The 14,229-nt window shown below is 66.2% G+C and overlaps 1 protein-coding gene across 1 annotated transcript in view; it reads right to left on the reverse strand.

The window, feature by feature from the left end:
• Window positions 1–482: 482 nt before the first annotated feature.
• EPPK1 (epiplakin 1) overlaps window positions 483–14,229 on the reverse strand; it is a gene marked incomplete at both ends in the record, with an annotated part of 78,393 nt that continues 64,646 nt past the window's right edge. Inside the window, one exon of the mRNA XM_081266387.1 lies at window positions 483–14,018. Within this exon, the coding sequence (XP_081122513.1) occupies window positions 483–14,018 (13,536 nt within the window). The remainder of the gene's footprint in view (window positions 14,019–14,229) is intronic.

Here is a 14,229-nt window from a genome sequence, read left to right on the forward strand (position 1 = left end):
CAGGACCTCCACCAACCACATACACTTATCTGAGATGATACAGGATGGGAATGACATCAAGCAAAACATCCAGTTGATTGAAAGCAGTGTAGAGGACTAACAAATGGACTACAGCAAATCAGTAGGAGCACTTCAGTGTGTACACAGAGAGCCAAAAAATCCCGAGCTCCATTATACCTGAAGCAAGTAAAGAATGGAGGATTACAAACAAAGACTCAGGCAACTAAAAAACACTGTGGGGCACAAGGGAATAAATGAGAAATTGTCAGAAATACTGCCAAAAAAATCAGAAAAGAGACAGAAAAGGAAATGAATGGACACAAAATCAGAAAACAAAGAAGGCATAAACACATAGGAAAAAAGACTGGCCAGAAAAAGGATGTCAAGTTAAAAAAAAAATGGAACAATCAGAGACAAAAGCAAACAATTACTTTAAGTCCTAAGAAATATTCAGAAAGGGACAAAAACAAATCTATTAAACATTAATTAGATACAAGGAGAAACAAGAGACCAGTTTCAGGGTCCACAGTGGCCCGTTGCAGCAGCTGCATGTAGGTGAGGTTCTCGTGGGTGTTGGGGTCGAAGAAGCCCTTGGTGTCGTCGCTCGGGTCCGCCAGCACGCGGCTCATCTCCTCGTCGAAGTAGCCGCGCTGGTAGGCCACCTCCACGGGCACGCGGTGGCTGTGCACCGGGTCGATGACGCCGCCCGTGGCGATCTGGGCCTCCAGCAGGCGGATGCCGTGGTCCCTGACGATGAGGTCGCGCTGCATGGCCTGGAAGAGCGAGATCTGCTCCCCGGAGTAGGGGTCGGTGTAGCCGGTGACGGCGCGCTCGGCGGACAGCAGCTTCTCCCGGATCTCGCCGCCCACCACGCCGGCGGCCACGGCCTCCTCCACAGACAGCCTGCGGTCGTGCACCGGGTCGATGACGAAGCCGGTGGCCGCCTGCGCCTCCAGCAGCACCAGGGCCGTGCCGGGCCGCAGCACGCCCTTCCACATGGCCTCGTAGATGCTCATCTTCTCCTGGCGGCCGGGCTCGCCCCTGGCGGGCACCAGCACGCCCGCGATGCAGCTAGTGCCCTCCAGGTAGCGCTTGACGGAGTCCATCTCCGTCACCTCCTGCAGGGTCTTGGTGCCCTGGGCCAGGTCCCGCAGGGTCTCGGGGCCCAGGATCCCGGACGTGTGCAGCTCGGTCGCGGACACCTGGCGCCTCAGGCCTCGGAAGGACACCTTGCTGAGCCGCTCCTCGGTCTCCTCCACCACCTGCAGGAGGATGGCCACCAGGTCGGCCAGCCCCAGGGTGCCTGCCGCGTGCTGGGCCAGGAGCTCCTCTCGCCGGGCCTCTTCCAGGTAGGAGGAGAAGAGGACATCCCACACGGACACCGGCTGGCCCCGGAACCGCCCGGAGGGCACCTCCATGGTGGCGGCGCGCAGGGCCTGCTCCTGCTCCTGGAGGCGGCGGCGGCGGCGGGTGGCCTCGGCCTCGGCCTCCTCATCCTCGCCTCGGGAGCGCCCTGGCCGCCCTAGCTCCGGCTGGCCGGGCGAGGTCTCCCCGGGCTGGGGCGGGTCCCCGTGGGCCTCCTCCGCCTCCTCGATGATGGTGGTCAGCCTGCGAGTCAGCGCGGGCAGGGCCAGAGACCCCGAGCCGAACTGGGCCAGCAGCTCCTCGCGGATGGCCCCGCTCACGTAGCCAGACGTCAGCACGTCCCACACGGGCACCGCGCGCCCCCGCAGGCGCCCCACCTTGACCTCCATGGTGGCCGCACGCAGGGCCCCCCGAGGGTCGGCGCGCGGGCTGCGGTCCTCGGCCTCGGCCAGCAGCGAGGACAGGGCCGAGCCCACGTCCTGGGCAGTCAGCGTGCCCGCCCGGTACCGGCGCAGCAGGTCCTGGCGCCGGCGCTCGGGCACCTCGCGGTAGAAGAGGAGCTCCCAGACCGAGACGCTCTGGCCCTGGAAGGCGCCCCAGCGGGGCGTCACGCGGGCGTCGCGCAGGGCCCCGCGCAGCTCCTCGCTCAGCTGGTGCACCGCAGAGTCCTGGCCCGCCAGCTGCAGCATGTAGAGCCCGGTGTCGGGGTCGCGCACGCAGCGCCGCAGCAGCTGCATGTAGGTGAGGTTCTCGTGGGTGTTGGGGTCGAAGAAGCCCTTGGTGTCGTCGCTCGGGTCCGCCAGCACGCGGCTCATCTCCTCGTCGAAGTAGCCGCGCTGGTAGGCCACCTCCACGGGCACGCGGTGGCTGTGCACCGGGTCGATGACGCCGCCCGTGGCGATCTGGGCCTCCAGCAGGCGGATGCCGTGGTCCCTGACGATGAGGTCGCGCTGCATGGCCTGGAAGAGCGAGATCTGCTCCCCGGAGTAGGGGTCGGTGTAGCCGGTGACGGCGCGCTCGGCGGACAGCAGCTTCTCCCGGATCTCGCCGCCCACCACGCCGGCGGCCACGGCCTCCTCCACAGACAGCCTGCGGTCGTGCACCGGGTCGATGACGAAGCCGGTGGCCGCCTGCGCCTCCAGCAGCACCAGGGCCGTGCCGGGCCGCAGCACGCCCTTCCACATGGCCTCGTAGATGCTCATCTTCTCCTGGCGGCCGGGCTCGCCCCTGGCGGGCACCAGCACGCCCGCGATGCAGCTAGTGCCCTCCAGGTAGCGCTTGACGGAGTCCATCTCCGTCACCTCCTGCAGGGTCTTGGTGCCCTGGGCCAGGTCCCGCAGGGTCTCGGGGCCCAGGATCCCGGACGTGTGCAGCTCGGTCGCGGACACCTGGCGCCTCAGGCCTCGGAAGGACACCTTGCTGAGCCGCTCCTCGGTCTCCTCCACCACCTGCAGGAGGATGGCCACCAGGTCGGCCAGCCCCAGGGTGCCTGCCGCGTGCTGGGCCAGGAGCTCCTCTCGCCGGGCCTCTTCCAGGTAGGAGGAGAAGAGGACATCCCACACGGACACCGGCTGGCCCTGGAACCGCCCGGAGGGCACCTCCATGGTGGCGGCGCGCAGGGCCTGCTCCTGCTCCTGGAGGCGGCGGCGGCGGCGGGTGGCCTCGGCCTCGGCCTCCTCATCCTCGCCTCGGGAGCGCCCTGGCCGCCCTAGCTCCGGCTGGCCGGGCGAGGTCTCCCCGGGCTGGGGCGGGTCCCCGTGGGCCTCCTCCGCCTCCTCGATGATGGTGGTCAGCCTGCGAGTCAGCGCGGGCAGGGCCAGAGACCCCGAGCCGAACTGGGCCAGCAGCTCCTCGCGGATGGCCCCGCTCACGTAGCCAGACGTCAGCACGTCCCACACGGGCACCGCGCGCCCCCGCAGGCGCCCCACCTTGACCTCCATGGTGGCCGCACGCAGGGCCCCCCGAGGGTCGGCGCGCGGGCTGCGGTCCTCGGCCTCGGCCAGCAGCGAGGACAGGGCCGAGCCCACGTCCTGGGCAGTCAGCGTGCCCGCCCGGTACCGGCGCAGCAGGTCCTGGCGCCGGCGCTCGGGCACCTCGTGGTAGAAGAGGAGCTCCCAGACCGAGACGCTCTGGCCCTGGAAGGCGCCCCAGCGGGGCGTCACGCGGGCGTCGCGCAGGGCCCCGCGCAGCTCCTCGCTCAGCTGGTGCACCGCAGAGTCCTGGCCCGCCAGCTGCAGCATGTAGAGCCCGGTGTCGGGGTCGCGCACGCAGCGCCGCAGCAGCTGCATGTAGGTGAGGTTCTCGTGGGTGTTGGGGTCGAAGAAGCCCTTGGTGTCGTCGCTCGGGTCCGCCAGCACGCGGCTCATCTCCTCGTCGAAGTAGCCGCGCTGGTAGGCCACCTCCACGGGCACGCGGTGGCTGTGCACCGGGTCGATGACGCCGCCCGTGGCGATCTGGGCCTCCAGCAGGCGGATGCCGTGGTCCCTGACGATGAGGTCGCGCTGCATGGCCTGGAAGAGCGAGATCTGCTCCCCGGAGTAGGGGTCGGTGTAGCCGGTGACGGCGCGCTCGGCGGACAGCAGCTTCTCCCGGATCTCGCCGCCCACCACGCCGGCGGCCACGGCCTCCTCCACAGACAGCCTGCGGTCGTGCACCGGGTCGATGACGAAGCCGGTGGCCGCCTGCGCCTCCAGCAGCACCAGGGCCGTGCCGGGCCGCAGCACGCCCTTCCACATGGCCTCGTAGATGCTCATCTTCTCCTGGCGGCCGGGCTCGCCCCTGGCGGGCACCAGCACGCCCGCGATGCAGCTAGTGCCCTCCAGGTAGCGCTTGACGGAGTCCATCTCCGTCACCTCCTGCAGGGTCTTGGTGCCCTGGGCCAGGTCCCGCAGGGTCTCGGGGCCCAGGATCCCGGACGTGTGCAGCTCGGTCGCGGACACCTGGCGCCTCAGGCCTCGGAAGGACACCTTGCTGAGCCGCTCCTCGGTCTCCTCCACCACCTGCAGGAGGATGGCCACCAGGTCGGCCAGCCCCAGGGTGCCTGCCGCGTGCTGGGCCAGGAGCTCCTCTCGCCGGGCCTCTTCCAGGTAGGAGGAGAAGAGGACATCCCACACGGACACCGGCTGGCCCCGGAACCGCCCGGAGGGCACCTCCATGGTGGCGGCGCGCAGGGCCTGCTCCTGCTCCTGGAGGCGGCGGCGGCGGCGGGTGGCCTCGGCCTCGGCCTCCTCATCCTCGCCTCGGGAGCGCCCTGGCCGCCCTAGCTCCGGCTGGCCGGGCGAGGTCTCCCCGGGCTGGGGCGGGTCCCCGTGGGCCTCCTCCGCCTCCTCGATGATGGTGGTCAGCCTGCGAGTCAGCGCGGGCAGGGCCAGAGACCCCGAGCCGAACTGGGCCAGCAGCTCCTCGCGGATGGCCCCGCTCACGTAGCCAGACGTCAGCACGTCCCACACGGGCACCGCGCGCCCCCGCAGGCGCCCCACCTTGACCTCCATGGTGGCCGCACGCAGGGCCCCCCGAGGGTCGGCGCGCGGGCTGCGGTCCTCGGCCTCGGCCAGCAGCGAGGACAGGGCCGAGCCCACGTCCTGGGCAGTCAGCGTGCCCGCCCGGTACCGGCGCAGCAGGTCCTGGCGCCGGCGCTCGGGCACCTCGCGGTAGAAGAGGAGCTCCCAGACCGAGACGCTCTGGCCCTGGAAGGCGCCCCAGCGGGGCGTCACGCGGGCGTCGCGCAGGGCCCCGCGCAGCTCCTCGCTCAGCTGGTGCACCGCAGAGTCCTGGCCCGCCAGCTGCAGCATGTAGAGCCCGGTGTCGGGGTCGCGCACGCAGCGCCGCAGCAGCTGCATGTAGGTGAGGTTCTCGTGGGTGTTGGGGTCGAAGAAGCCCTTGGTGTCGTCGCTCGGGTCCGCCAGCACGCGGCTCATCTCCTCGTCGAAGTAGCCGCGCTGGTAGGCCACCTCCATGGGCACGCGGTGGCTGTGCACCGGGTCGATGACGCCGCCCGTGGCGATCTGGGCCTCCAGCAGGCGGATGCCGTGGTCCCTGACGATGAGGTCGCGCTGCATGGCCTGGAAGAGCGAGATCTGCTCCCCGGAGTAGGGGTCGGTGTAGCCGGTGACGGCGCGCTCGGCGGACAGCAGCTTCTCCCGGATCTCGCCGCCCACCACGCCGGCGGCCACGGCCTCCTCCACAGACAGCCTGCGGTCGTGCACCGGGTCGATGACGAAGCCGGTGGCCGCCTGCGCCTCCAGCAGCACCAGGGCCGTGCCGGGCCGCAGCACGCCCTTCCACATGGCCTCGTAGATGCTCATCTTCTCCTGGCGGCCGGGCTCGCCCCTGGCGGGCACCAGCACGCCCGCGATGCAGCTAGTGCCCTCCAGGTAGCGCTTGACGGAGTCCATCTCCGTCACCTCCTGCAGGGTCTTGGTGCCCTGGGCCAGGTCCCGCAGGGTCTCGGGGCCCAGGATCCCGGACGTGTGCAGCTCGGTCGCGGACACCTGGCGCCTCAGGCCTCGGAAGGACACCTTGCTGAGCCGCTCCTCGGTCTCCTCCACCACCTGCAGGAGGATGGCCACCAGGTCGGCCAGCCCCAGGGTGCCTGCCGCGTGCTGGGCCAGGAGCTCCTCTCGCCGGGCCTCTTCCAGGTAGGAGGAGAAGAGGACATCCCACACGGACACCGGCTGGCCCCGGAACCGCCCGGAGGGCACCTCCATGGTGGCGGCGCGCAGGGCCTGCTCCTGCTCCTGGAGGCGGCGGCGGCGGCGGGTGGCCTCGGCCTCGGCCTCCTCATCCTCGCCTCGGGAGCGCCCTGGCCGCCCTAGCTCCGGCTGGCCGGGCGAGGTCTCCCCGGGCTGGGGCGGGTCCCCGTGGGCCTCCTCCGCCTCCTCGATGATGGTGGTCAGCCTGCGAGTCAGCGCGGGCAGGGCCAGAGACCCCGAGCCGAACTGGGCCAGCAGCTCCTCGCGGATGGCCCCGCTCACGTAGCCAGACGTCAGCACGTCCCACACGGGCACCGCGCGCCCCCGCAGGCGCCCCACCTTGACCTCCATGGTGGCCGCACGCAGGGCCCCCCGAGGGTCGGCGCGCGGGCTGCGGTCCTCGGCCTCGGCCAGCAGCGAGGACAGGGCCGAGCCCACGTCCTGGGCAGTCAGCGTGCCCGCCCGGTACCGGCGCAGCAGGTCCTGGCGCCGGCGCTCGGGCACCTCGCGGTAGAAGAGGAGCTCCCAGACCGAGACGCTCTGGCCCTGGAAGGCGCCCCAGCGGGGCGTCACGCGGGCGTCGCGCAGGGCCCCGCGCAGCTCCTCGCTCAGCTGGTGCACCGCAGAGTCCTGGCCCGCCAGCTGCAGCATGTAGAGCCCGGTGTCGGGGTCGCGCACGCAGCGCCGCAGCAGCTGCATGTAGGTGAGGTTCTCGTGGGTGTTGGGGTCGAAGAAGCCCTTGGTGTCGTCGCTCGGGTCCGCCAGCACGCGGCTCATCTCCTCGTCGAAGTAGCCGCGCTGGTAGGCCACCTCCACGGGCACGCGGTGGCTGTGCACCGGGTCGATGACGCCGCCCGTGGCGATCTGGGCCTCCAGCAGGCGGATGCCGTGGTCCCTGACGATGAGGTCGCGCTGCATGGCCTGGAAGAGCGAGATCTGCTCCCCGGAGTAGGGGTCGGTGTAGCCGGTGACGGCGCGCTCGGCGGACAGCAGCTTCTCCCGGATCTCGCCGCCCACCACGCCGGCGGCCACGGCCTCCTCCACAGACAGCCTGCGGTCGTGCACCGGGTCGATGACGAAGCCGGTGGCCGCCTGCGCCTCCAGCAGCACCAGGGCCGTGCCGGGCCGCAGCACGCCCTTCCACATGGCCTCGTAGATGCTCATCTTCTCCTGGCGGCCGGGCTCGCCCCTGGCGGGCACCAGCACGCCCGCGATGCAGCTAGTGCCCTCCAGGTAGCGCTGGACATCCTCCCCTGCTTGTACCTGCTGCACTGTCCGTCGGCCCTCTTCCAGATCCTCCAGGGTCTCTCTGTTTATGATACCCGAGCTGTGCAGCTCGGCTGCTGTGATCTGCTTTCGGAAACCCCTGAACCACATTGGTCTGCTCTTCTTTTCTTTTTCTGCAATGATTTGCAGAATTTTTTGTACCACTTTCTCCAGGGCTCCTGCAGTGTCCTGGCGGTAGGCCTTGACCAGCTCCAGCTTCTTCTCTCGAGTCACATACTCTGAGTTCAGGAGCTCCCATACTGAAGGCCGCTGACCTCTGTACCTTCCAACTGTTATTTCTACCGGCTGTGCTTCCAGTGCCCTTTTGGTGGCCTCATCAACATACTCTGAGTCCTTTGTGTCCTTGACCACTGGGAATAGGGTCCATCCTGACCTTTCGTCCCTCTTGCACCTGTCCTGCAGCTCTTGGTATGTGACCTTCTCCTGCGTGTTGGGGTCCAGGAACCTTCTCCTCATGTGCTTCTGATCCAAGATGAGCATTTTCATTTTCTCATCTAGGCAGTCCCTCCTGCAGGCCATGTCCAGGGGGATTCGGTGGTGGTGCTGTGGGTCCACAATGCCCCCTGTGGCCACTTGCACCTCCAGCAGCCTTAGTCCCTCCTCCCTTCCGACCAACTTCTTTTTCATGGCCTGGAACAGTGGTATGGTCTCCCCTGTGGCTGGGTCTCTGTGGCCCTTGGCGGCTTTCTCAGCCATGTGCAGCCGTTCCCGAAGCTCCTCATCCACCAGGCCAGCTGCCAGGGCCTCGTCCACTGGCAGCTTCTGATGAGTGCGAGGGTCCCACATGAACCCAGTGGCTGCCTGTGCCTCCAGCATCTGGGCTGCGAACCCCGCAGGGATGTGCTCCTTCCTGCAGGCCTCGTTGAAGCCCATGACCTCCTGGGTGGAGGGTACAGTCACCCCAGCAATGCAGCCACTGCCCTCCAGGCACACACGCACGCACTCCAGCTGCTGCAGGTCCTGGTGTCCACTGTCCTCCTTGTGAAGTGCATCCAGGGTCTCCTTATCGATGACCCCAGAGTTGAACAGTTCTGCGGCTGTCGTGTCCCCGTGGATGGCTGCCAATCTGATGTCTTGGTTTTGCTCCTCTGTTTCCTTGATGGTGGTTCTGATGACCTCTACCAGTTCCTCTAGTCCCACCTTCTGCTCTCTGTACTCCCACACAAGCTCTCTTTTCCGTTTCTCGCTGAAGTACTGTGAGGAGAGCAGGTCCCAGACAGACACAGTCCGACCGGCAAACCTCCCCACGTGCATGTTCACAGTTGTGGACCGCAGAGCTTGCTTCGTGGCCTCGTCGATGTAGGCATAGGGTTCTCCTTTCTTTACGATTTGCAACATGTACAGGCCCGTCTCGGGGTCCTCCACACAGCGCTCCAGCAGCTGCAGGTAGGTGAGGTTCTCGTGGGTGTTGGGGTCGAAGAAGCCCTTGGTGTCGTCACTCGGGTCCGCCAGCACGCGGCTCATCTCCTCGTCGAAGTAGCCGCGCTGGTAGGCCACCTCCACGGGCACGCGGTGGCTGTGCACCGGGTCGATGACGCCGCCCGTGGCGATCTGGGCCTCCAGCAGGCGGATGCCGTGGTCCCTGACGATGAGGTCGCGCTGCATGGCCTGGAAGAGCGAGATCTGCTCCCCGGAGTAGGGGTCGGTGTAGCCGGTGACGGCGCGCTCGGCGGACAGCAGCTTCCCGTAAGTTTCCCTGCCAAACATGCCTGCCTGGAACGCCTGTTCCACGGTCAGCTTCTGATTCTTCACGGGGTCGATGATGAAGCCGGTGGCCGCCTGCGCCTCCAGCAGCACCAGGGCCGTGCCGGGCCGCAGGATGTGCCTTCTCAGGGCCTCTGGGATGCTCATCTTCTCCTTGGTGCCCTGGATGAGGACTCCGGCAATGAAGTTGCCTCCTTCCAGAGACCGCCTCACACTGGCCATCTCTGTCACCTCCTGCACCGTCTTCTTCCCCTGGGTCAGCTCATCTAGCGTCTGCTTGTTGATCAGCTGAGACCTGAACAGGTCCCTGGCTGACACCTGCTTCCGGAGCCCTCTAAAGGTGGCCTGTGGGGACTGCTTCTCTGCGGTCTCCACTAGGGCAGTGACCGCACTGACCACCTGCCGCAGGGCTGTGGCTCGCCCAGACCGGCAGAGTGCTGCCAGCTCCTGCCTCTTGTCAGCACTGATGTACTCGGAGTGTAGCAGGTCCCAGAGTGACACGATGCGCCCTTGGAACCTCCCCATACTGACAGGCACCTTCATGGCCCTCAGAGCCACTGCGGTGTGCTCATCCACCTCAAGCACAGCGTCCTGAGTGAGTGGCAGCAGCCACAAGCCGGTATCAGCATCCAGCACACAGAGCTCCTTGAGCTGCCCATATGTCACCCTGACCCGGGAATTAGGGTCAAAGAAGAACTTGTTGTCCTCCTTGGTGGTGGTCAGTGCCCAGCTCGTCTGCTCGTCCAGGAGGCCAAGCCTGCAGGCCACTGCCTGAGGTAGGTGCACCCCATGAACAGGGTCTAATATGCCCCCTGTGGCCAGCTGCACCTGCAGGAGGGGGAGGCCCTCACTCTTGGGCTCAAGCCCCTTCTCGATGGCCTGCCACAGAGAGAGGGAGCCCCCTGAGTAGGGGTCTGTGTACCCGGCCACAGTCCTCTCGACCTGGCTGAGCTGCTCACTCAGCTCCCTGCCTATCAGGCCGGCCTTCACTGCATCCTCCACTGATAATCTTTGGTTGGTCAGTGGGTCAACAAGGGAGCCAGAGGCCACCTGGGCCTCCAGCAGTCTCTGTCCCAGGCCTGTGGGCAGGAGGCCATCCCTCATGGCCTGGGCGATGCTCACTTTAGTCCCAGAGGGCTGGAGCAGCACCCCAGCCACACAGCCCGTGCCCCAGAGGTGGGCCCTCACTGCCGGCTGCTCTGCAACCTCAGAGGGCGACTTTGTGCCCTGAGCCAGTGCGGCCAGTGCCTCCTGGGTGATGATGCCGGCGTCCCGCAGCCAGACGGCAGGAACCTCACCCCGGGGACCTGGCAGTGTCACACGGGCCTGGGCCAGGAGCTCTGCCTCCTGTACACAGCGGCACACAGTGGCCTGCAGCTGTGGCACGGAGACCTTCCCAACCCGCAAGTCCTCCAGGAGGCCTCTGCGCCGCTCCTCAGTGAAGTGGCAGGAGGTGAGCAGGTCCCAGAGGGACTTGCCATCCTCACTACCTGGTGTGCCCTGCAGGATGTCCTGGAGCTGAGTGTCAGTGGGAATGGCAGGAGCATCTTCTGCCAGAGGCAGGAGATGGAGGCCAGAGGCCTTGTCCCGGGGGCACTTCTCCAGCAGCTGGGCATAGCTGGTGAAGCCCTGGCCGTCTGGCGTGGGGAAGGTCTTGGGAGAGCTGGACAAGGCCACGTCCATCTCTCGGTCTATGAAGCCCCGCTGGATGGCCACAGGCAAGGGGAGGTGGTGGTGGCCTGTGGGGTCAATGGCCCCTCCCGTTGACACCTGGGCCTCCAGCAGCCGGGCAGCCTGCTCCATTGGGATCAGGCCCTTCTTCATGGCCTGGAACAGGGATACTCTCTTCCCCGAGAAGGGGTCTCTGAAGCCAGTGACGGCACCCTCGGCCCACCGCAGCCTGCTGCACACCTCTGGCCCCACCACGCCCCTGCGCACCGCCTCGTCCACGGACAGTATTTCCAGACTGCTGGGGTCTGTGATGGCCCCCGTGGCTGCCTGGGCCTCCAGCAGGGTCAGGGCCACGCCAGGCGCCAGCAGCTTCTGCTTCATGGCCTGATAAAGGCTGAGCCTCTGTTGGGAGGGCTGCAGCAGCACCCCAGCCACTGAGCCCGAGCCCTGCAGGTACCTGTGGACGCTGGCCATGTGGAAGAGGGCATCAGGGCTGACTGCCCCTGCCAGAACTTGTTCCAGGAGATCCTGGTCGATGATCTGAGCCTCCAGGAGCTGGCCGATGGTGACCCGGCCCCGCAGTGCTGGCAGTGTGATGTCTGCCCACCTCCCTGACTCTCTGTGCAGCAGCTGCGTGACCTGCTCCAGTGTGACCTTGCGCTGTCCATAGCGCTGCAGCAGCTGCCTCCTCCAGGTCTCACTGAAGTACTCGGAGTTGATTAGGTCCCAGGCTGAGACCCTCTGTCCCCGGAACCTTCCACACTGCACAGGAAGCACCAGGTTTTGTAAGTCCTGCCGGGAGCTGCCGTCCACCAGCTGAGGCCGTGTGCTGCTCAGTGGCAGGAGGCGCAGGCCCGTCTCGGGGTCCTCCACGCAGCGCTCCAGCAGCTGCAGGTAGGTGAGGTTCTCGTGGGTGTTGGGGTCGAAGAAGCCCTTGGTGTCATCAGAGGGGTCCAACAGGATCAAGTTCAGCATCTGATCGAAGTAGCCGCGCTGGTAGGCCACCTCCACGGGCACGCGGTGGCTGTGCACCGGGTCGATGACGCCGCCCGTGGCGATCTGGGCCTCCAGCAGGCGGATGCCGTGGTCCCTGACGATGAGGTTGCGCTGCATGGCCTGGAAGAGCGAGATCTGCTCCCCAGAGTAGGGGTCGGTGTAGCCGGTGACGGCGCGCTCGGCGGACAGCAGCTTCATGAACACATCAGGCCCAATGACACCAGCTCTCAGTGCCTCTTCCACGGAGTGCCTTCTGTTTTCTTTGGGGTCGATGATGAAGCCGGTGGCAGCCTGGGCCTCCAGGAGGATGAGTGCGGTGCCAGGCCTGAGAAGTCCCTTCCTGCGGGCCTCGTAGATGCTGAGGCGCTCCTGGGAACCGGGCAGAAGCAGGCCAGCGACGCAGCCCGTGCCCTGCAGGTACCTCCGCACAGAGTCCAAGCTGCCCACATCGTGGGCTGAGGTCTGCCCGTGTTCTAGCTGCTCATATAGCTTCTGGTCAATGATCTCCGCTTTCAGCAACTCTCCTGGAGTCACAGTGTCCCTCAGTCCAATAAAGGTGACTCTGGCTGTGGCTTCAGCCTGCTCAATGGTGGCCTTCAGCTCTGCTGCCAGCTCTTCTACTGAGAGGGTCCCTTCCTGGTGCTGCTGGGCTAGCCTTGACCTCTGTTCCACAGAGACGGCCTCAGAGAACAGCAGCTCCCAGAGGGACACGGGCCGGCCCTGGAACTTCCCCACAGAGATGGAGGTCATGGCTGCACTCAAGGCCTCCCGAGTGTGGTGGCCAATGAATGAGGGTCCCTGGGGCACCTCTCTACGGGGTCCCCCGGGGAGAGGTAGGAAGGCAAGCCCCGTCTCTGGGTCAGTGACACAGAGGGCCAGCAGCTGCCCATAAGACAGGTTGCTGTGTGTGCTGGGGTCTGAGAAGCCCGTGGCCTGGGAGAGGTGCTGCCAAGTCTCTTCATCCAGGCAGCCAAAACGCAGGGCAGCCTCCAGAGGTAGCCGGAACCTACGGGTAGGGCAGACCAGTCCACCCGTGGCCAGCTGGGCATCTAGGAGGCGCAGGGCCAGCGACCTGTCCACCAAGTCCTTCTTCATGGCCTGGAAGAGGGGGATGTGGGAGCTGCTAAAGGGGTCATGGTACCCAGTCATCGCCTGCTCTGCCACCAGCAGCTGCTCATAAAGTTCTGGGCCCACCAGGCCGACCCTGACCGCCTCGTCCACATACAGCTGCCGGCCCGTCACTGGGTCTACCAGGGTGTGGGTGGCAGCCTGAGCTTCCAGGAGCGGGAGTACAGCACCCATGGGGACCAGGTGCTCAGCTGCAGCCTGGAAGAAGCCCTTCTTGTGGCCTTCAGGCAGCAGGACGACCCCTGCCACACCGCCAGTGCCCTCCAGGTGGCGCCTCACCTCAGGGCGAGCACTCACACCCGGCTCTGTCAGTGTGCCCTCCTGCAGGCCTTGGACTGTCTCTTGGTCCAGGACCCCTGCCTCCAGCAGCTCAGCCACACTGGCCGCCCCACACAGGGTATGGAAGGTGGTCTTGAGTGGCAGCAGGGCCAGCCCTGAGCCAGGGTCCTCCACACACCGGCCCAGAAGGGCGGAGTACGGCAGCGGCTCCAGTGTGTTGGGGTCAAGGAAACCTAGGGTGTCCATGCTGGGCTCCTGCCCATCCAGACTGAGCCACGTCTCCTGGTCCAGGAGGCCCTTCTGGCAGGCTAGTGCTGGGGTAACTCGCATGCCCTGGACGGGGTCCACCAGGCCTCCAGTGGCCAGCTGGGCCTCCAGCCAGCAGCATCCCAGGGTTCTGTTGACAACTTCCTTCCTGATGGCCTGGAAGAGGGCCAGCTTCTCACCCCCATAGGGGTCAGGATAGCCAGTGACCGCGCGCTCAGCAGCCAGCAGCTTTTCCTTCAGCTCCAGCCCTACCAGGCCCTGCCGCAGGGCCTCAGACACGGGCAGCAGCTGGCCCTGGGCGGGGTCCACCAGGCCCCCAGTGGCTGCTTGGGCCTCCAGCAGAGCCAACCCCAGCCCTGCGGGCAGCAGGCTCCGCTTCATGGCAGCATAGACACTCAGCGTCTGCCCCGAGGCCTCCACACGCACCCCTGCAATGCTCCTGGCTCTGGAGGGTGCAGCTGCCTCTGCCTGGGGCTTGGAGGGGGCACTGGCTCCCAGCCCAGCCTTCATGTTTTTGGGGATGAAGGCCTGCTCAGCACCATTGGTGAACAGGGTATCAAGAGGAGGAGTGACCTGGCCATTCATTGCAAACAGCTGGTCTTGCAGAACCCAGTTGAGGTCACACGTGTCCTGCAGTCACAGAAAGACACAGTCAGAGATGAGCATCTGGGCAGACAGGGGAGGCAAGGTTATAAGGTCAATCCCAGACCCTCCCCAAGCTGGTGAGCCCTGGATCTACCTCCAGAGACATGGCTGGAGCAGCCCTGGGCAGCCTCATCTTGGTAGCAGAGGGCCCAGGTAGCTCACTCTCTTGGGGTGTGAGCATTCGCTGTCACCATAG

This window comes from Spermophilus citellus (assembly GCF_964194105.1).
Source record: "Spermophilus citellus genome assembly, chromosome: 14".
Taxonomy (NCBI): domain Eukaryota; kingdom Metazoa; phylum Chordata; class Mammalia; order Rodentia; family Sciuridae; genus Spermophilus; species Spermophilus citellus.